The 23,634-nt window shown below is 39.3% G+C and overlaps 1 protein-coding gene across 1 annotated transcript in view; it reads right to left on the reverse strand.

Moving 5' to 3' along the window:
• GALNTL6 (polypeptide N-acetylgalactosaminyltransferase like 6) overlaps positions 1–23,634 on the reverse strand; it is a 489,200-nt gene that overhangs the window by 28,077 nt on the left and 437,489 nt on the right. The window contains exons 8-9 of the mRNA XM_072862275.1: positions 19,391–19,508; positions 9,371–9,478 (exon numbers count right to left, since the gene is read on the reverse strand). Of these exons, the coding sequence (XP_072718376.1) occupies positions 9,371–9,478; positions 19,391–19,508 (226 nt within the window). The remainder of the gene's footprint in view (positions 1–9,370; positions 9,479–19,390; positions 19,509–23,634) is intronic.

A 23,634-nucleotide genomic window follows, 5' to 3' on the forward strand; every position in this document is an offset into this window, starting at 1 on the left:
TTCCCCAAGTATCAGGTAAGACACTTTAGAGAAATCTATTTAAAACTTTGTTCCCAGTTCTTCCAAGACCGTTCTCTCCATCGTACTAAAAATCTTCCCAAATCTTGCCAGATCCTGTAATGAACCTATATATTATCCTTAGCATGTTTATACATTGCTATGGTAAGCTGAACCCATATGAGGCAGCCCTTTGAATTTCAATAGGTTCCCTTTTAAAAATATAAACTCTTGAATTGCTAGCTCTAAATCTCCAGGCTGTCTACATGACTGCAAGGAACTCTGTGTTCTGGAGGAACGGGAAGCTCTTTCTGAAGTTGCCAGTTACCAGGAAGCAAGCACTCGGCATCCCAACACTTTAGTTTCAAAGAGGTTTGTTGACTTCAGTTAGCATGGGTTTCTTATCCTTCTTATCACTATGCAAGCTCAGTAATCACCACACTTGCTTTTAACGTAAACGTGTACAGACTAGTAGTAAAACTTCTAATTGCAGTTAATCCCCATACTTGAATTGAATGCAGTCAGGTAAAGCCGCTGTCCTGAAAGGTAGTCTGGTGCGACCTTGAACAATAAAGGCAAACATTATTTACATTCCTATTTAGAACATGCTAACTTAGCGTGTTCCTGGAGCAAAAATACAGGCTGTCCAAGATGAGATGAGTGAGCTCTCGTAAGCTGAAGATCCCTGTTCTTTGGCCGTCTAACAGCATGAAAAGTTGCCCTACGCGAAGAACCTCCTAGGAACATAACTCTGCTCTGCAAATTATGTCGGTGAGCTGCTGATCTTTTACTCACCTTATCACAACAGAAAGGTAGAGGAACACAACCAAAGTGAGACCGCTCATCTCTGAACACTTTAAGGCCTACCAATCAAGTGACTTACTGTAAGGTAAGGATGTGATTGCAAGTCCTTTATGAGTCTCCCAGAGTTGTCCTTCCCACAATCTGGGTGAATGTCTGACATGGTGGAGAAAGGAGGACAGCCACTTCCTCCCTGCCTGAGCCTTAGGCAAGACTAGACACAATCTGAGCATGCTGACATATTAAGCCTCACTAGTGGGAACGGTTATGAACAGCTACCGAATCTTCACACAGCCTAGCTGTAAAATAGGTGCTAAGCAGTTCAGTTTTGTTAGAACTTTACTGTGTGTGTATACTGCTGCAGAACGTACAGGTCAAAGGAGTTTAAGAGCCTATCAGATTAGGTGGCATTTTGTGAATGTCGTATAGCATCATTTAAGCACTTCAGTCTCACAGTGAAGCTAATCTACAAAGAATTTACAACAAACAAAATAAAATAAGAGTTAGATTTGAATCTTCTTGTTTTCTGTGTCTGTTACTCTTTGCGTAATCTTCTAAAGAAAACTCCTTTACATGCCAGTTTCTCAAATAGCATCAAATGGCTTTATCAATAATAAGAAACAGTTTTGCGATATCTTTGTGGTAGATCACACTTGTTTGGATTCTTTTACTTCAATCTGAACACCTCATCTAAATGCATACGGAAAGGAAAAATGAAACGTGTTTCTACAGCTAAAAACTGCTGTAGCTTAGCTTGGTTGTCAAATTCATTGCAAAGTTACAGATGTCCAGATTGGCTACGCTGGTCTTTTAATAGAAAAAAAAGGAAAAAAAAAATTAAATAGGAGCAATTAAATGAAGATCAATTCCATATTAATCAGTTACATGAATTGACACACAATGTAAGGAAATCACAGGGACTCTAGATGGACATCTGAGGAGTTTCTCAGGACCTATCCATGACAGGCCAATGATAATTTGTTCTCTCTCCTGTCATTTTCAGAGAAAAATTTCTGTATGAGAATAACTAAGGCCCAATGATATTTCAGTAGATGCATATTTCTGTAGGTAAGGTTGTGACAGCTGTCGCCAAGAAGCTGTGAGATGCATACAAAAGTGATGGCAACCACAGTAAGACTGACTCATGAGCTGTCATCAGTTGCCCATGTACGCATTCCTGATATAATTAAGTTTTGTGTCACTGTTACAGTTTAACTCTCTGGTAAATCCTCTACCATCAGGCTTATATTTGGACAAGTTTTCTTTAAGTTTGTATGAACTCACACATTTAAGACTGTGACTTTGTTTTGTATTTTCACTCAGCAATAGTCTACAAGACAGTAAGTTACAATGTCACTGATACCTGGACTTCAATAAAAGAGTTTAAATCAACTTGACTGGAGAAAGACAGAGATAAATGAGGATTTCTCCACTTGAAAAAAAGAAATTTTTCATGGACCATTTTGTCCCTTTCACTTTCTTCCGTGAGTGGGGAAGATACATCTCTCTGATCAAATGACTGTCCCTTCTTTTTAAGTGTGTAAGATCACCTGTCATTTTCAAGAGACATAATATTACTCAAGTGAGAAGAAAGTAGATGCTGGCCACGAGAACGGAAAAGTGGACAGAGGCAGGGACAAGGCAAAGGACAGATTCAGAAATATTCCCTCTAAGCAAGGTTTAACTAGATAGGTCTCCAATACGAGAGGGGTAGTTCCACATTTCATAACTCTGGCTGGTGTGCTGGCTTGCAATGACAGCACTGATAAGAGAGCTACCTAGCCGTTCGCTGCTCCGTGTTGCGAGCTTGCACAACTCCATCCTATAGTTGCATTTTTTCCAACTGACATTCTAGATGCAGCAGTTATAACAGAATATAAAAATGTAATTTCTGTTTTCAGTTTCTCCAGATATTCTAAAGTAGATTTTTGTTATCCGGTGGCACTAAAGCAGCACAATGGTCTTATTATTTTTTCCATTTCACCTGCATAACCTGTTTTTTCCGCTTTTGTGCCTATCTCACTCTTTGCATGAAACCAACCCTGACCCCAATCCACAGACTTTACTTTTGTCAATATTAAACCACTACAGGAACATTTGGATCCTGTAACGAGTTCCTGTTGTCCTACATTTAATCTGAACGTTTTCCAGGAAGCTGGATGTCACCAGCTGGTGTAGTTTTATTTGTCATGTTAGTCATTTCTCTCATCAGCCAGGACATCAAAAATCACTTTCAATTACACCAATCAAATATGAATCAGCACAGCACGTCTGAGGCCTGACTGTATTTCAGTTGTGAAATATAAGAGAGGATATGACTGTTTATTTGCCAAAAATAACACAACAGTCTCTGCAACAACTGACATATTAATCTCTGTTCCTTCCTAGTAAAATTCCAGTGGGTTTATTTTTACTCCACCTACATCATCTTCCTAATTTAAGTGGTTTTTATTGTTTGTTTTGTGAAGCACAGTGTTGTTGCTACTTCAAAATGGGTGCCCTGTTAACTTCTGGAAGCAGCTGTATCTAATTTGGCTGGAAATAATATGATATAGAGTTTGTTTTACGTAAAATGCATTTAAAAAGCACACTGGGATCCATCCAGCCAAGACAACTATACTTTATGTTCCTCTGGAATCTGGGTAGCAAAATGTCACAATAAATCATCATGGAGGAGGAGAACAAAGTATGACTGGAGGAGCCCATCCAACAAATTTGGATTAATATGACAGAGGCAGCAAGGTACAAAACTCTAAAGCACTCACAAGGAGGAGTACCCTCAATTTCATGCAAAGGTCCTTCCATCAGTGTCGGAACACAACCATTTCTCATTTCTGTGTATTTCTACAGTGAAAGCACGATAAAACATTTCCTGGACACTAATTACAGCTTTGTGATGTTCAGGTCTCAATATCTAAGCTGCCCACATCAGTTAAGTCTAAATGGGGGGTTTCATCCCTTTCCCCTTCTTGCCTAACTCCCTTTTAACTTAGGCAGTGCTAGTGTTTGTCAATCTCTCCCCCTCTTGGGTATCTTATTTTGGTCCTTTACGCTTAACTGTGTTTAAAACGTAACTGTGTTTCATTCCAGCACTGGTTTGTATTTGTGTAAAAAAACCCCAGCCAAATAAAGAGATGTCTGCAGGCATAAAAGAAATGCTTCTCCATGGAAGACAGTATGCTAACTAGGTGACAAAGCTGGTGGTGTATATAAATAACTCTTGCGAGAGTTAGCACAGCTGGCAGAGAAGCAAGAGACTATTTATTCTCAACCTGTAGCCTGCGAATACCTAGAACTGAAATTCCACAGATGTCATCTGAAAACAGCCAGGATTTAATGCTCTCTGTAAAGGTTTGCACCTCCACTGCAAAAAATCTTAAGATCTACACATTGGAAAAAAGTGAAAAAAAGCCAACAGAGCAGCCCGCTGACTAAAGGCTACGTCTCTGCTCAGTGGCTCACTCGAGGGCAGCCTGCGGGGCTTGGGGGGCAGGGGTGGGCACGGTCCCCCGTGAGAATGCTGCCTGCCCCCGGTCCCCCGTGAGAATGCTGCCTGCCCCCAGCTCTGCGGCTGCAGGTCTCTGCGGGCTGGCCGCCGGGGAGCTGCGGAACGCAGAGTGCCAGCGCGACAGCAGCTTCACAAGCTTGTTGATTACTGCCACGTGCACTTGACAGACCCATGCTCTGGGAGCGCATATAGACCATAGCCCACCTCTGCAGCTCAGCCTGGAAGAAAGTTCAGGGCTTTGATTCCAAATACGTGTCTTTAGCCGCGTAACTTGGGTTCCAGTGCTAGCCTATTGAACGAATCCTGGAAAATAGCTACCACCACTTTGATGTTGTTATCGTCCAGAAACATCTAATTCTCCATCTTCTTTGTATTCCTTTCGGATAGTTAAGCTGTCTGTCCTGTTGCATTTATTATCTTAAAAGCAAAACTTCTATTCAGATTGGAGAAAATATAAAAAATTAGCATTAAAAAAAATTACTTTGACTTCCTTGTATTCAAGGATTAGAAGATATTAATTTGAAGTTTTTCTTTGGTAAGTGCTCTGTTTGAGATCTTGGTTTAATTAATTTTAATTATGAATTTATAAATCTATTAAATGAAAAGAAGTTAGAATGGAAACTTAAAAGCTGTAGTGTATAATCATCATCAACATGTATTGTAACTAGGCTGTTGCAAGCAGGTAACTCTTGCTTGATTCCTAAATAATTTGCTTAATCTAAGCTGATGTTTCAGCTGCTTACTTTGACTGCTAAATCATAACCGACTTCATGCTACGGCCTTTTGTACTAAAGAGCCGATTGCAAAAGTGCCAGCAGTGCTCCCTTAACAGCATGCCACATCTCTCAGTTTGCACTCTGGTCACGAGAAAACATAGCCATTACCTAACCGATTCTCCTTGGTTCTTTAAGTTGGCTGGAAACAGAAAAGAAAATGTTCATGAGCTGCTTTAAGAAAACCCCAAACATTATTTGCAGCTGGAAAAAAAAAAATAAATGGTCATAATATTAAAGGAAGCTCTGTCAAAAATGCAAACGTGGTCACAGCACCAGATGGTATAGCTACAGAAGTTTTCTTTACAGATCCCTTTTGAAGCCACACAAAAAGGCTGAGCGAATGGTTCAGGTGGGAATCTGAACCCACCTTTATCAGCTGAATTCCTGAACCCAAACTCGTGCAAGTTCCAATTCAGCGACACTGTGTAATGAGGCAAATGTCATCGTGCTTGTGCCTGCTGGGTCAGAGGATCACTGTGCTCTGGGATCCCACGTCCTGGCGTGCAGGGAGGAATTCAACTTAAGGTTAGGATTCACCACGCTGCTGGGTTAGCATCCAGACTTGAACTTCAGTGGGATTGCCCTTCCCTTCAGAAAGGCCTAATGCTCTAATGTTCTGTAGTTAATGCTAAAATGCTGTGTAAAATACCTGCAAACAAAAAAAATTTCTGTAGATATATTTTGAAATTCTGAGTTTATCTCTGCATATCCTATGGAACAATGAGCTTTTATTGATAAATTTCTTATGGCTTTTATAGAATTACAAATAGAAAAAAAATCCCCCCCCCGAGGAAAATAAAAATAAATAATACACTGGGATACACCTACAAGAAATTGCTAATAATATTTTGAAGTCTAATTTCATAGGTAACTGGCTAAAAGAAAATGACTTAGCTAGAATTGTTAAAAATGAAGCAACAGTCAAGAATACCACAAAGCAACTAAAATAATCCAGTAAAACAATTCAGAAGTTTTAAATAGGGCAACATCTTGCATAGGACTTTAAGATCTGGGGATTCGCTCTGTATATGTGTTTTACCTAAAACAAACAGGCAAAACTGGTTATTAGTCACTGCAGTTTTGTGCAGAGACTGACAGGTTTGGAATGAATGAATGAATAATTATGTGGTGCTTCCACATTATAATGCGGAATCGGTGTTGACATCTGCATGCCCATTAATCTTGCTTTATGTGCAATTACCTCTAAATTGGACACTGACTGCATTTGGCAAGCAGCAACATCTTAAGACATCTCCAGAAAAAATATTCAGCTTTTTTATCTGCATTTGGTTGTCACAATCTGTTTTATAAATCTACCACACATGTTTACAGCTTGCTTTACTTTTGCTCTGTACCACCAAACAGTTTTACTGACAGAACATTTCATATGTGGATGCTTTTCAATTTATGCGGTATGTGTCAGCAAAAAATATGCATAGGCCTTGCAAGTCTTGAGTGACAGATAAGAAGGTAAGAAATATGATAAGAAGGACATAGAAAACTGATGTCATGATACATATTATTGTGTGTGGTACACTAACCGTTATTTAGTGACGGGGAGGCAGAACAGTGTTTTTGACAAGTCTCTCATTTAATAAAGTATATGTGATCCTCATGCTGGGTTACGGCTCTTTAAAAAGATATCTAGATTGGTCAGGCATTGTGTAGCTAGCTGAAACTGTGTGCCGAAACTCGCTGCTAAAAGATATAGAGAGGTGAAATCCCAAGGGAATGTAAAATGCTCACTTCAAGCATTATTTGTTAAGGGCAAACATAAGCTGAAACAGCTTGAAAGGAAACCCATGGCATGATTTGGGCTATGCCTGAGTCTGTCTAGAAGTTCTGTCCTCTTCCTAACTCCAGTCTCCATATCCCTTGTGCTGCTGCTGTGGGACAGGATGGGAAAATCTGTCATTTTTTAATGCAGTATCTGCACAAGGGGAAATTCTTCCTTGATTAATGAAGGGGCTCTTGCAATCATTTATACAATCACAGCTGGGCTTCCTGGGGCTCATTCCTTTGTGAACTGCATCTCCAGCATCCTCCTTTACATAGCAGAAGATGGAAAAGGATTTAGTAAAAAACTGTGTGGAAACTACTTAGTACTGAAAACTATTGCTTTTGGCAGCAGGGATAATACTTCCAGATATTCTTGAGTGTGTTATTCATTATATTTCTTGAACGAGGGGGAAGTTTTAGATAATATACTCATAAGGGGTAGACTATAATCTTTGGAGGATATAATATAATATTTGGAGGATAATGCAAAGATAGCTGAAATATCCAGGCCACTTCTGTGCATACTCCCCTAGTATCACTTTGGCTAACAGCTCCAGTTGGGACAGTTTCTTGGGAATCACAAGTGGTCTGTATCAAAGGGATTGACACACTGAAGATTAATATGTCCTTGCTTTTCCTTTTCTGGCTTGGATGAGAGAAAGAGAATATTTTTAGGCTCAAAAATACACACAATTTGATAGGTCAGGGACCAAACTCTCTTCCTTGGCTAGTTATTGGTAGCCCCAAACACTAAAACGTACAGAAGATCTTGTGTTCTTGGCAGCCTTGATGCAATGTATCCTAACAGCAATGTTTTGGTTTAGAATGTTGTACTGGAAAGAAGCTGGGAACCTGAGAATTCAAATTTTCTTTCAGTGATAAATATATGCCAGAAATTTACCTTAGCATCATGTTTTGGACACCCACAACACAGAAGAAACTATCCATTATTTGAATGGCAAGGATAAGACCCACCCTATCAGCACACGAGATCTTTTCCCACAAGATATAGGGGCAGTCAGTCTGTGCATGGGCAGAGATTTAACTTTTATAACTGGGAATTTTTTTTTTAAAATATTTCACACGTGATTTATTGAAATCAAGCTAGAATAAATAGTATAGGGAGGCTGCAGGCTGTGGCTACCTGATGGCTCTAAGTATCCACAGTGCCTCTATGAAAGCTAGTTAAGTGTCGAACTGTACGAGATGCTAACAGTCCAAATAGAAATGATTGTATTTTGCTCCCACAGGTAATGCACGAGACAGCATATTCTCTAATGAGATACTTTGTGCTGTAACAGAGAATAACAGAGACTGAGGTTTGGATTTCTCATTTCAAGTTGTGTGTGATTTTTGCAGGGGATACCAAAACCGAAGCAGTTTATTTCAGCCAGTGCAAAAATCTGGATGGGGAAACTCTGATACTACACAGAGCTATATTGGGGGAAGATTTTCATCTCACAATTTAGTCAATAAGGTTTTTGACACCAATAAGGTTTCTGACACCGCCACTAACACCACCACTAATCCCATTACTGTATCGTGTGTCTCACTGTCTGCACGGATGCTCTTTTGAGGCAAATCTTTCTCTCTGTCTGGCCAGCTGTCAAGCGGGCAGCACAGGTGGCCTCTTTCCTCTGCTGCAGTTACTACAGCAAGCCTGGTCCTGTGGTGCTGAAACCAAGAATATCTCCCCCTTAAAGCAAGAAATTTATTCTTCTATTCCTACCACATTTTCATCATTAAGAAAAAATATGATTCATAAAATATTACCCTATGGCAATATGCAGACTTTAATATTAATGCCATTATATTAAAAAAAAAAGCTCTAAACCAGAAAAGATTAAACTCAAGCATGAATAAATACTAGTATCTGCCTGGAAGCTACATCTGTGCCCTTTGTCTCCCATCTTTTGACATCCTGTGAACATCTCCAGAAAGTTACAGAACATTTTCTCTTGAGCAAAAAGCCCCTCATGGATATGGACGTGTTCAGTGGTCTTTGAGAAACGTCTAGAGGTCTTGTAATTTCACACTCACACGGCTCCAAGCTGGCTGTATTCCACAACCAGGTTTTACACAATAATTCGTCGCTCAAATAATTGTTACTCAGTCCTTTTGCCTCAGAAAACGTTCCTTTCGCAAGATTCTGCCTGTTCTGCTGACTGATAAGAAAATGTGCATTCAAATTGGTCCTGCTTGTAAAAACTATGACTGACAACACTGCAATTCGAGAACTGTAAGCCTTAGGTTATTCGTAGGTTCTTTTGAATCAGCATGAAACACGCTTCTGTGCTGAAATGTCCAACCCTGTATTTTTAAGCTTTCATTTTATTCTGGGCAATCTTATCTCTGGAAGGCAGCATAACTGCAGCAATTGCACATCTCATTTCAGAAAAATAAAGAAACGTTCCTTTTCCATTTTATTGGTTTACTGGAAACTAGTTCACAGGGAATTAAGAGACTGATGATGAATGAAAATTAAAAACAGCAAGACCCAATTACTCACCCGTGCTAGGCTGGTTCCAGAAGGAACTTTATACGGGACGTACTTCCTGTAGATATGCCCAACTCGAGAGCATGGAACATCAAACATGCCACCTCCGCACATCCATACCTGGAAAGAGGACACAAAGCAAATGAAAGAATGATTCCTGGAAACAAATGGGGCAAAGAAGGCATTTTAAGTAATGGGTATGTGAAAATGACTCATTGTTCTGTACTGACCCCTCCCACAGTCATAGTGGTGGCCTTCTTGGCATGCTGATAGGTGGGATTAGGTAATATGGCAGACTCTCTTACCCAGAATCTCACTGTGCAAAGCAGAGTATGTTCAAAATAAAGTCATAAAACATATTTAGAATTTCTACCAATGATCCTCCTGCAACACAACCAAGATATTATTGTGTCTGTTGTTTAAAACATATGGGACCAAAATTTCACAAGAAGGTTATACGAGTAAAGCAAGCCATCAATCGGAAGTAAATAAAAATTTTTTCCAAAACACCGGGTTTATATTTTGTTTTGAGTAGTGACTACAAAGCTCAAATACTAAGATGCTCTTCATTTTATAAAGAAAAAGGAACAAAAATCAATTTCCTTCTGATCAAATTTATGTAGGCAGAGAAGGAAGATCATGCCGCTACATTTCATCACTAATACTTTAATACTGAAACAGATGGAACCATCTGGAGTACGCAGGTTTGATGCTTCAGGTCTGAGCAACCAAAACTCAGTCAACATTGATGGGACCTACAAGTACTTCATGGCTCTAAAAATCAAGCTGTATCCTGATGGGAAGCAAGTAAGGAATTCTTCACAATTCTTCACCAAGCATGACTTGGTTTTACCAAGCATACGTGAGAGCAGGGTTGTGTGTCATGCCAGAGGAACTATGGCAATCATGCCAGTAACACCTATGGGCATGATTTTCTATGCCCTGCCAATGCACAGCCACGGAGCTCCAACATGGCTATTAGAGGACTTACGTAGCATATTGACAACATTCATAACTTTCTGATTTCAAACTCAGCAGTTTGACTTTGCAAATCCGGGAAATGGAAACCAACAACAAAACCACCCCCCACAACCCCCAAGCAGAACTCTTTAAGTATCCTAAAACCAACCACACAGCAAGAATTTAAAATGAATTTAGAGTGAAAACATCGGAATTATAAAAATAATTTCCTAATCCTGGCAAAACAATTTTTTGTTCCCCACAAATCTTAGAACAGAAAGGCAGTTATTCCACGTAAGGGACACTTGTGGCCTCAGCTTTCAGCCTTTAGACTGAAAAGAAGAAAGCCCCCAACACCCTCCTCCCACCCAATTTAAAAGAAAAGCACACCCAAGCTGAGAAAGAGAAATGGCTTGTCCTTTCCATGTCTCTTTATGTGGACATACACAAAGATGCTTCATGAAACATCTCCATGAATCTGGATGAGAATTTAGGTCCGTGCATTACATATATGAAGGAATTTTTTCTGTATTTGATGCACTCTGGAGTGAAACAGCATGAAGTAAGTTTGCGACTGAGGCTAAAGCAGAGCAGAACATAGACAACTGAAAGTTTCACCAACAATTGCTATACAGAAGGGAATTAATCCAAGAGTTGATACACTCTGAATTAAAACAACAGTAACCAGACCCTTAAAAAAAAGGTATTGGAAAATATGATGTGATCACAAATATTTGACCTTTTTGCACGAAGCCTGCAGAGAACAATGCGTATCTCTACACTTTTTTTACAATAAATTTCTCATTCCATCTCTTTTGTCCTGCCCACCAGCTGGCTGTAGCTACTGGCTTTTTGAAATCACAGGAAAACAAAATGATTAATTTTGTTCATTTAAAACAATAGTGGAAATGGGCAAGAGTTTGGCCTCTTTCACTGTGTTTGCCCGTTTGTGTTACAGTGGGCATATCTGCCTGGTCCTGGCAGTGTGTCTGTGAGTCTGGGACTAAATTTTAGTAATCTGAACATGCAGATGCCAAACACTGCAATATGGGATAACTCGGTGCTTAAGTGTGACTTAAAGCACTTGCTGAAGGTAGCACGCTGGAATTCAGCCCCTGAGAGTGACTGTGCTATTCATACCGTAAATGGAGAAAACAGGGGGTTTAGAGTGAAGGCTTGAGTTGCAAAGTGATTTAGGAAGCTGCTTCTTATGGGTCATTTGTGCCTTAGCCCCTACAGTCCCTTAGCTGTTAGCTATGGCATCCAGCTGACACCTGGTAATGAAATGTTTGAGGATCTACACCACATTACAGGATAAACCTATCTACACTAGTGTAAATGCTTAAGGAAGGTTTGAAACCATCAAAGGTGGGGCAAGATGACATGCTTGGCTTTGTCCTGAAATTCCATGGACACCTGGGTGCAGTTGGGTACAGCTGAGAGCCCCTTGGGAAGCTGCTACTTACCACCTCCCAACACAGTTAGTTAACTCTTAACTAAGGCACAGGAGCTCTGGGGAGGTACTTCTGGTGCACGCTAGCTTCTCAGAAGAGGAGACAAATTTTGCAGGTTAGTGGTACAGGCTAATAAAGGCAGCTGGCCTGGCTATCACTCTGCCGAAGCACATATTTTGACAGAATCAGGAGTATTTCAGTACCTATTTCTGTGGTGAGGATATCCCGTCTGGTCTCCTAGTGAGCACAGTCCTTCTCAGGGAGGAGATTTACTGGTGGGTTGGAAATGGAGACCCAAATGAGTGCTTCTCCTCCATGCCAAAATAGCTCACTGCAGCCCAGAGCAGTCTTGCTATGGCATGTAGACATGGTCATTATTTTATTTTCAAAAACTTTTTGTGAAATTTACTTCTTAAAGAAAACCTTGAAATCCTCACCTGTTTCATCCCATGTCACCTAATTCACTGAAAAACATGTTCATAAACATACTGAAAATGATAAAAATGATAATGTTAAAACAAGGTGGGTAGTACCACCATTTAAAAAATAAAAAGTTACTCACCTTTCTGTGAATACTTTGTTTGTATGTTTTGTCATTTGTACCTTTTTTTAGCGGAATTCTCCTCTCTGTGGCTGTCTTCAGACCACCCAGTGCACCAATGAAAGTGCAGACCTATATTTACTATTTGTTCTTGTTTTTTAAATTAAGGTGTTATTTCAAAGGCTAGACAAGATACTACAGTGATTAATCAAAGTTTCTTAGCCTTTGAAGAATAGACAGCATAGCAGTTTGACTCAGATGAAGGTCAGCCACTGAACAAATTTAAAAGACAAGAAAGCAGATACATATATATATATATATATATATAGGCCAGCATTACTTTAATTCAGACAATGAGAGCTGAAGTAGACATATATTGCATTTCCTCTAAAGCAGTAGGATATTGGTGAAAAAAAAAAAAAGAAAAGAAAAGGAGAAAAGGAATTAGAAAAAAACCTGTCAGATATGCTGAGGCAATAACAAGTGGGAGGAAATAACGCTTTGTGTTGGGCTTATATTTGATAGCTATAAAACTTGAAAATGCTGCGCTGCACCTGAGGTGTGCTGTGCAGGGAAATTGAAATGAATCTGGGGCTGCCTTGAAGAACATTTAGCAGCTGTTCCTGTTTATCTTTTAGCTTCAGAATGATTTTAAAAGCATTTTTTATATTTTTCTGGGAAGATCAATTCTGGCAACTTTGTCTTTAAAATGTGCATTTTTATGTCACCTGCGCTAAATGCAAGAAATGGGAGAATGACGTCTGTGTTAAATATTACAGACCTCCAGTGGACCATGAAAGGAGTTCAGGTGCTGTGGGACATTTGGCGAAATGGTATTACAACACCGATGCCTCTCTGTTTATCTAAGGAGCAAGCAATGAAACTCTCAAGACCGCTAATGTCTCCTTCTTGCAAGAGCAATGAATCTGGTCTGCAGCTGAGGTATAAAAACCGAAGACAAAACCAAAACAATGCAATTTCAGCTTCAAAAGAGCAAAAGAAGAGTAGTTTGTGTGTCAACTATATACTACATCACAATTTATCTTTATATAACTCCTTCCAACAGAATGTTGCAAAACACTTTATAGGGATGGTTGAAAGCAAATGGCAAGTGTTAACGCAAGCTTTAAAAGAGATTAAGCTGTGGTTATGTGGCTTTGTTCCTGACTGGAGCTTAGATGTCACAGATGCATTTTTTGGCTCTGTTCTACAGCTCTTGTGGGATTTTGGGTGAATCACCCTCTTTTCACATGACTTCTTTGTCTTTCAAATTGAATTCTGCTTGCTCTTGTGTTTTTTTTTCCCCCTGCCTTGTCTATCTAGTTTAGGAGTGATCCAGCCTGGGGACTATCTGGAAAATGTAAATACTGTGCACACGAGAATGAGACTCCAATCCATATGCTACACTGTAATCATAATTACTGCAGTAAGAGACTCATGATTTTTGAGCAGTGGAGGATGTGTGCTGTGGAAAAAGAACATAAACATACAGCAAATTATGTAAGAGATTGAGGGGAGACTGAATGCATTTTGGATCAGGCTTCAAAACTAATTGAGAAATATACTGCTGCTGAGAGTCAGTAACAAGGCAGACAACAGCAAGAGACACTGAAATGGATGGAAAACCCAAACAAACAGCAAACTGGTGGAAGAGGAATATAAAGTATGCCATGCAAAACTGTCAGCTTGGTGCTCTGAGCATTGTGATACCATCTCTGACTACAAACAGGAGGAATGGATTACCACAATGGGGCTGAAAAAAGTTGTAGAAAATAAGAATATAAAAACTTTATGGGATTTTCCAGGCACTCTTCCTGAAATATAAGCCAAAAGAACAGATTTAGCAGTTGTAGAAAAGGAGAAAGAAGAATACTTTCCTGTGAACTTTTCCATGTAGTGAGAATGTTCAGCTAAATGCAAGAAAAAATTGAAAAATAGGATCACTGACTGCAAATCTGCAGTCAATGGGTTCACAAACAGCAAAACCATTTACTTGTGGTGCAGTGGGATTTCCTGTCAGGGATATTAAAACCGTACCATGTAAACTGGGAACTGACGACTGTGGATATTTCAACAATACTCACCGGCACCTCTAAAATGTTGAGAAAAGTGGCAATATTCCATGTTCGTCAGTTCTTCACATAGATTTCAACTGCATTGAGAAGTGGTAATGCTCCCCCACTCCCTATCTCCTGCCAAGATTGCCAGCAGTGGAGGGAATTGATAATGATGATAATGATGATAAAGAAAGGGATGAATGAACTTGGAGATGTGTGTTGGAAAATGGGGATGAAGAGAATCTGGAAGATGTATCAGCATGGATAAGGATAAAACAACTCTAGACATAGGTGACTAGCTAGGGTAGCACCATTAGCATTTTTGTTAAGGTATGATTTATGATGTGTAAGGAATGCCCAGTGTAAAGGATCTTCAGCAAACACAGGAAATGAGTGTCTTTCACTGCTCTGTGTTTTGGAGATTACTACATAAACTGTACCTTTCTAACAGATTTAAATTTAGGATTTCCTAAATAGTGGCTTCCCTGGTTATTGAGAAGAGACGCTAGTAATCAGGTCAGTTCCAGCGTTTTGCCAGCTTTCACAATTCTAGCATGCGCTGAACGGTATCATCAGCAAGATATCATACATCTTTTTAATTAAAAAATTGATCCTAAGGTTATGCTGTCAAAAAATTAAAATGCTGCACATTATTTCTTATGTAAAAATTAATCTAAGAAACTATTTAATGAAGAGGTCATATTTTGAGACACAGGTTGCGGCTGCCTCACCATCCATTGAATGTGCATATGTGTGCTCCCATTTGGAAACAGCAGTTAATCAGCATGGCACCCAGTGCTACGCTTGCTGCTGTCCTCTGCAGCAATGTTTCCAAGCAAGAAAAGAACAAAAGAGAAATACGTTGTTTTTTGTAGCTGAGGAAATAAAGGTCAAGCAAATTTTTAAGCAGCAGCTTTTTTTTTTAACCTGTCTCTCTGTGTTCCTGACAACTCAGCACCTGCAATAGTCATGCCTGAAGTTTGAGGAAGTTTCCTTTCCTGCTATGGCACAATTCCAAATGTCACAGAAACATTACAAAGCGTACTGTATTTTGGAGAAACTTATTGAATTACACTGCAGTAAATTTAGATTCACTGCAGACTCACTCTCTGTCGTATCTTTCTTTTTCCATCGAATGCCCTTCCCCCTCAAACACACACAAACATACATTTTTGCTGACACCACCCACCTTCTGTCCCTGTACAATGAGATTATGCAACCTCCCCTCCCAGAAAAAGGCTTTTGGTTAGCACTGAAGCCTGGTGTCTGTCACCCCCGGTCACATCTAGTGAAACAGCCAGAGAGAAACATCAAAATCGACACTTTCCCTCCAAGCTTCCCAGCCTGAGTACCTTTCCTAAATCTGGTTCGACCTCTTCTTGTCAGGAACTGCTGCCTGACTCCCCAGGCAACCACTTGTCCTGCTAATCTAATTTTTAGTCAGTCCTTGAACTCTGTCTTAGCGTCTTGAACTCATACAGCAATATGGCTTTGCTATTATTAGTGATTCCTTTGAGCTTGCATGATGGCCGTTGATCCAGCACCAGACTTTAATTCGTTGCGTGTCTGGGGTTTGCAAAGCGCAGTACAAGATTACAGTGAGCAGAGCAGAGTAGTTGATATTAAGTTCATGATGAAGAAGCTAATAATTCCTTAAGTCAGAGGACTTTAGACAAACTATTTTACTGAGTCTTGACTAGCACAGACCCAGCCATCGTATTTTTCTGAAAGATCCAATTTCTCTAACTCTCTAAGCCCACACTTTGCACTCACGGCTTCCCACCTGCTTTGTAGCAAACACTCCTGTAACTTGAGTTGTGGAGGTGACTGTGGATGTCTCTGGTACAGTAATGCAGAGGCTTTTGGTCGAGAAGATGCTTTTCCTTAATAGGATATTGATTATCAAGTGATCTTTTCCCCTTGGTGTGCAAATGTTTCTGTGGGGTGAAGTTTCATTCCAACGTATAGGAAATTCTTCTCCAAATAAAATTAGGCCAGAGAATATCAAACATATACTGTTTCTTAAACATGATTCCACATTTGCCACCAGTGAATTTGGACATATAAACATGATATTTGACACACACACTTATCAAAAATCTTCCTTAACATACCTGTAAGCTTACCTTTGCTTCAAAACATTAGTGGTGCTAATTAGAGACACATGCCACAGCTTGTCTATTCTATAGTACCTGGACCTACTGTTAAAATGTTAAGCAGAAGGGTTACAGTAGTCTGTCAATCCATGGAGTTGAAAATGCATCACTGAGTAGAGACACGATCTGCGAACACTCCTCACTCCAGCTCGCAGAGCAGGGCAAGCAGTTCGAGATGAACCAGACACTACTTCATTTCAGGGAGCACGAGACAGCTCTTGCTCTGGCATGCACCCCCTCGTGATTACATCACTGTATTGGAATTAGCCACAAGAATCTCCAGTCTGACACTGGGAAGGTTGTGTCATCAGCATGGTCTCTGTTTATAGGAACTAGACTGTTTACTTATTTACCGTTACATAGCAGCTTTTGTACAAATGAATCTCAAAGTTAAAAACAAGATGATATATGAAGAACATAAAAGGAACACCGTGTCTGTCACTGAGGTTAAAGATCAGCCTGAAACAGTCCTCTAAATACGACCTTCCCACAATTACGAGATATTTCAAATCAGCTGCTTTTTACAACTTTTTAAGGAAAACCAGTCATGTTTTTATAAAATATTAAGAATTAATGGAGTAAAAGAAGAAATGAGTGAGAACAGCTAAATGTCTGGTGTTTAGACATGTTCTTGAGGCAGGATACTCCCCATAATTATTTGCCAAGCAAAATACCATTAACGTGAGCCATGGCATCAACACAAGGCACCCATCCTATGACACTTCCACAGGCCATAGATGTGGACACTCTAAGGAAAGGTAAGATGTAGTTTCAGATGCACTCAAGAAGCTGAGGAAACTGGACCAGGCTGGTCATCTGGCTTTTTCATTGACTTTGTGAATAACAGACAGATGGCAAGTCCACCATCTTCCCAAGTTTTGTGAATAAAGCTGGTAAATTAAACTGTCCAGCTAACTTGTCCTCATTTAAATAAGTTTTAAGATGACTGAATCTATAGCTACAGTAGACACTGTTGAAACAGAAACCTTTCCCAAGCTGATATTGGTGATTCTGATACAATAAAAACCAGTCCTTTCTGTTTCTTCCTTCTGCCTCCATGATTTTTCTCCCATTTTTTGTCATTCCAAACAAAACAGCAGTCTTCTTTTTAAAACTTACATCTGTTAAATTCTTCCAATAGAAAGTTGTTCCTATTTAGCAATTATTTCTAAGAAGTACTTTTTTCTTCTTTTAACACTAGTAAGAAAGGACAGGGACCTTAAGGTTATTGTATACTAATGAGATCAATCAGGAGATATGACTGAAATGAGATCCAGTGTGACACAGCTGCCTCCAAAAAAATCTATCACTTGAGCAAAACACACTGGGACAATCCAGTGTCTCAATTTCCAGTGCTGTTACCATGGTTTCTATACAAAGACTGGAGAGCATTACAAGTATATTCTTTGTGATGACGAATAAAAGGAATATTTGAAATAGGATAATAAAATCTTGGGTGACCTGTCAGAGACCGTTGTGACAGCTACTAGTGACTACTTACATCTGCCTCTGAAACAACCTAAATGGACAGAAGGTAAATCAATATATTCTAAATACACTGTCTAGCTATTGAGTTTCCCCTCTCTTCCTGTTTTTTTTGCTGGGGTATAAAAATGATTCAGAGAAACATGAGAGTAGCACAGTTAATACAAACTATTTTGCTGTTCTTGATAAATCCTGTAAAGACAGCCTGGCAGTCCAGTGTTGGGTCACGCTGTGTGTTTTGTTCAACAGAATGGCCTCAGCTCTGTTGTTTTAATCGCTGTTGAAACTCAGATGCAGCAAGATGTATGATATTAGTCATGGCTGACATACTAAATTTATTTACTGAGCTTTACACTGTCAGAGTTTGGAAGTAGGTTGGAAAGATCCTGAAGCTAAATGTGAATTCTAATTTCAGTTCCAAGCTTTATCCAAATATGCTTGACTCAATTCATCTATGTCATGAAATTCTATGAAGTCATTGAAAATCTTTGCATGTAGAGTTCTTATGTCTTTGGGTATACTGGAACACAATAAACTTAATTTTCAAAATTAGACATGTTAGTCCTCATCAAACTAATGCAAATACCTATTTTACATGTGGAAGGTAATGAGACTTTCAACTCACCATGTAAAAGCCAAGTAACTGATTTGAATACACATGTTGACATACAGGATATGAGGACATACCATGGCTGGTTGTACATAACCTGAGCACTTGAAAATTCCCCATATATTTCATCATTACAATTATTCAAATGCAATTAAAAAATCATCGGATTTTGAAAATTTGGCCAGTAGATAACAGCTCATAGCAGCTGAGCTGATCTAGTGATTCACTGCTACTGAAAGGGGTTCTTCTTCCTACAGCTTTCTCTTTCTGTTTCCACTCATTTCCATGAGTGACTCCAGGGGAGCCTACCCCCAGAGATGATTAAACTTGTTGACCTGGGCAGAAAATTATGCAATTTTCTTTTTTTCTGGATTTGTTCTCTCTTGGCTTATTGAGCTGAGCTCAACACTTGAGCATGAAGTAAATGCAGCGTCTGAGAGAAGGTGAGTGACAAAAGGAACAAGGTAGAACTTCATTCTTTGATGGTGGTAAGCTACCAGATTTTCAGAGGGAACTGCACTCAGTGTGATTTTTGTACGGCTTCTGAGGGGCGTATGTTTATGGCATAGTTCTCTGTGAAATTAGTGGAAATTCCTAAAGGAAAAAAAGTAGTATTATACTAAATTAACGTTAGTCAGAAGAAAAAAGCCAATATGAATGAAAGCATCATGATCACAAAGCATATGAGAAATGAAAATCCAGAGGTGCAAGACTGAGTCTTGTACCAAACAAGTAAGGAATTATCATATAAGGTGACTTGATGACTTACCTTAAAGGAGATTTCATACTGCTCTCCTCCCCATATTTCTAATCCTGGATCATAGCCTCCCAGCTCCCAAAACCATTTCCGGTTAACGGCAAATAGACCTCCAGCCATTACAGGAGACCTGAAGGATGAATAAAACAAATTGTGAATAACAGGAACCATCATACCATGCTTAAGAAACTGAGAAGATTAGCAACGTACATGGACAAGCAATAATGAAGATGTTTGGACCATGTGCGTGTGCTTGTGTGTGTGTTTGTGTGAATGTAGGTGATCTGGCTTCCACAATTGCAAAGCTATGGAAGGCATAGACAATGGGTACTGTAAACAAACAACATTTACTTTTATTCACCCCAAAATGGACTCTAGATGAGAAACAGGCAATGTGATAGACATGTAGATAGATCTAGAGCACGGTAGACAGTCATGCACAAACGCCTTTTGTAAAAAAACCCAAATTATGTTAATTACCAAACAAACCCATATAACGGAAAAAGAAAGGGACTCTGGAAACCCGCCAAAGTGTTTAATGTAGTCTCAGTACTCCATGTGAAGTAACTCACATTTGAAAGTTAGCAAAACTTTTCCATTCATTTCAGTCTCATAGGTGCTGGCTAGAGAAAGGCAGAAAGGTGACAGCGATGGCTACAGAGCAGCTGTTGGGAGTTAAACATCTGCTTTTCTACAGCAGCATTTAAAACTCCTAAACTTTGTCTCACAGTGGTGATTTAACTCATAAGCAAATAATTTGCTATCTTTCCCATGCTTCCACTTGTTCCATGAATAAACACGTGGAATTTACTTGAATTAACTCAGCCCTTTCCACAGATAATATAGAAAAAAAAAAAGGGATATTTAAAGTTAGTGTTAGAGAATAGTCATGAAAAGTGCATTTTAAATTTATGAGCAGGAATTGTTGTGCTGAAAACTAAGAGGTTTTTTTTTTTCCCCCCACTACCAAGATGACCATGTTTCTAATGCAGTAAATACATTGACAGCTCTCAGGATTTAAATGTTGCTCGCTGATTCCTTTAAGTTGTAGTGGAAGGGGGGTACAAAGGGATCTACACTGAACAGGGAGGAGACAACAGGCTGAAAAAAGTCCAATCCAACTGTTCAATTCAATCAATGCAGGCCAACACTCGCCTTATGAGTTTTAGAGCAAGAGGCGAGAAGGCACACATTCCTGTTGATGGCTGATCAGCAAGAGAAAAGACACATAATGTAAGAGAGACCTGGATGGCTCCCAGCCAGTGCTTCCTTATGGGAGAATAGACACGAACCTGGATCCTATGCCGTGTGCTTTGTAATGCTGTAACGATGGGAAAATTATCCCATCTAGGGGCATTTTTGTTCTGAATTACTATTGGTGGTTTGTTTGGGGCTATGGAAGCAGATGGTACCATCCCTGAAGAACTGATTGGAAAATAAAAACTTCACCCTTTGCCACTGATTTAGGATTTGGCAGTGAACTCAGGCCTGGTAGGTATCACAGGAATCTATGCGTAAGTTAGAAGTTTATTAAAGAGGACATCAAGTTAATGGAACAACATTCTGCCGTATTTTCTCTGCCTTAACACTTTTTATATTGCTGTCTTTTATCCAAGCCAGTGGAGAAGATAAAATTGCAAGCAAACAGCTGAGCGGCCTCTGCCACCACTTGAATGCCAGCGAAGCCCCACAGGCATGAATGTTAAAAGATGATCCTCTCATCTGCATTCATGGTAATGAAAAACATTACGGATATTTTACCTTTCGCTTCTATAAGATAGTTTTAAATATATATATATGTATTTTAGATTATATCCTATATTAAACTACTTATTCTCACAACTAGGGAGCTCTGTTTTTAACAGATTAATTCTATTTTACTTTAGAGATTATATTTTTAAAAACACATAGAAGCTTTGTGAAACAAAGCTGCAATATTCTAACTGGCTAGGACGTGCACTGTAACATACACTGAATGCTAATACTTTTTTACTTTTATTGACATTTCATACCTCAAATATTGACTGTTCTTTCCACATATGAATAAATTCAATGGAGATTTTATTAGAAACCTTCCCCTGGGGATTCCGACTACTACAATACTTTTTCAATTCCTACCGAAGTAAATCTAATTACAACACGCCCTTTGTGACTCCAGGTTCTAAATAATCAAAACACAATGTCCTTTTATAAAGATGGACTTGCATGGAGAATGCTTATAACTGAATCTTTACTGGCAGAAGAAATGAAGTCCCAGAAATCCCTGGGGAAATGTAGGATTTCTCTAATTCTCTTAGGTACAATATCTTTCATGAGCATTTCTCTTGACACAGTGAATGGCCTATGAAAAAGACAATCCCTGCAAGTGAATCAGAGGGAAGATGAAAAAATTGCAAAATAATTGGCAGCTACTTACAAATTATACTTTATAACTAATCTGTAGATTTTTTCCAGTGGTAATATTGAGTAAAGAAACCCCTTGTTTTTTAGATGCTAGTTCATGAAAGTTCAGACCATTTATTACTATTAGCAAAATTACCAAACAATGACTGGAACAGAAGCAAACTCATGTTTCTTGCACTTAAAAAAAACCCAAAACAACAAGATATTTCATGTAATGTTGCTCCATTCTTTTTTATTCCACAACATGTTCTGACATTTGTTGCTTTGCAGGAAGAGTGATGGAGAGGACAAACAAGATGGCTTTTTGCTTTTCATTGGAGTGGGATGAGCAACAAGCTGTGAGAACCTGATCACTTGGCACAGGGTACGTATTCCACTCCATGCCACAGGCAGCTGCTGCTGAACAGGCCTTAAATTGTCTCCAAAATATGAAGACAAGAGTCCAGTCCTACAATCACGACTAATATGAAAAGTCCTTTTGTAGTCAATAGGATCACTCACACAAATAAGAACTGTACTGAGCCCAAAGGAGAAGAATTAATCTCTTGTTTAATGGCTTCCGTATAGAAATGTCAAGTACAATGCTATGTTTGTAGAAGTCATTTTTCATGAAACGTCCTAGTCAGATGCTTAAACAATCAGACTTGAGCTACTGTAGCATAATATTATGTAATTACAGTGGAAAGCTGTAAAATAGTCAAAAACTTAAAAGGACAAAGACTCCCAAAACATCAGAAAAGGTGGAAAGGCTAAAGTTGCTAAACTTAAAAATAGTTATAAAAACCTTCCACACGAGAAGTACTGCACAGACTTACTGACTAGACCTAGAAGAACAATATTTCAAGTAAAAGCTGATCCAAAAATGGCCCAAGAGGCCATAGATTCCTGTGCTGAGACGGAAAAAGAGTTTGATTTAGTAGGAGTGCAAAAAAAACCCCACCCCAACAAGATTATTTTTTGCAAAAAAAGATCGACTGAGGAAATGGCAGGCAAACACTTAATGTGAAAAGATAGCTTACAAACAGATTAAAACAGTGCACTAAAAGAAGCGTAACAGTAGCTTAAATGTAGACAGCAGAGAATTTTGTAACTTCTCATAATTTGCATGCAGAGGAAGAAAAGAGACCGCCTATGAATTTTCAAGGTAAGAGGAAGAATGACACGGACTTACAAGGAGCGTGAAGTTACTTGCATTAGAAATGAATGCGGTATATTGGAAACAAATGAACTGCATGGCAGGGTTTGGAGTCATTACATCGCAAGACTGATACATACAGTGGACCTAAAGGATTCGTGAAGATGTGAAAAGGAAAGAGGAGCTTTGACAACATGCAGAAAGACACTTAGGAAATGAAAATGGGAAAGCACCTGTGCTAGATGAAGTGTGCATCTAGGTATGCTGATGTTGAGACTGGAAGATGCCCAATGTAGGACACATCTGTCTGGTGTCGTAGGTCAGTAGATGAACGTGGGTTTGTGTCATCTATTATTCAACATGAAGAAAATATTATGCTGTGCATTGATCTTTGTTGAATTGAGATGCTGCTGCATACTGGGGTGCTTTGAAAAGGACGGATAGGAATCACCTGCTTGGAACAGCTGAAATTTGGTCATTATAATCGCATCCGGTGAATGGCATATTGCACTATGTATGTCTTTGTGTAATCCAGACTGATTGAAGGCTCTGTGCTGAACTACTGAACAGAAACAGATGAATGCCAGAAAGAGGCGTCCACCTCAGGCAGGATACGTTAGACAAACTGATCTTCAGTGCCAACCAACTGGCATGCAGTACAAGAACCAGGGTAAACATCAGCCTGCATCAGGAGTCAGGGAAGGGTCCTGTTGACCTT

This window comes from Ciconia boyciana, chromosome 5 (genome assembly GCF_034638445.1).
Source record: "Ciconia boyciana chromosome 5, ASM3463844v1, whole genome shotgun sequence".
In the NCBI taxonomy this organism is placed as follows: Eukaryota; Metazoa; Chordata; class Aves; order Ciconiiformes; family Ciconiidae; genus Ciconia; species Ciconia boyciana.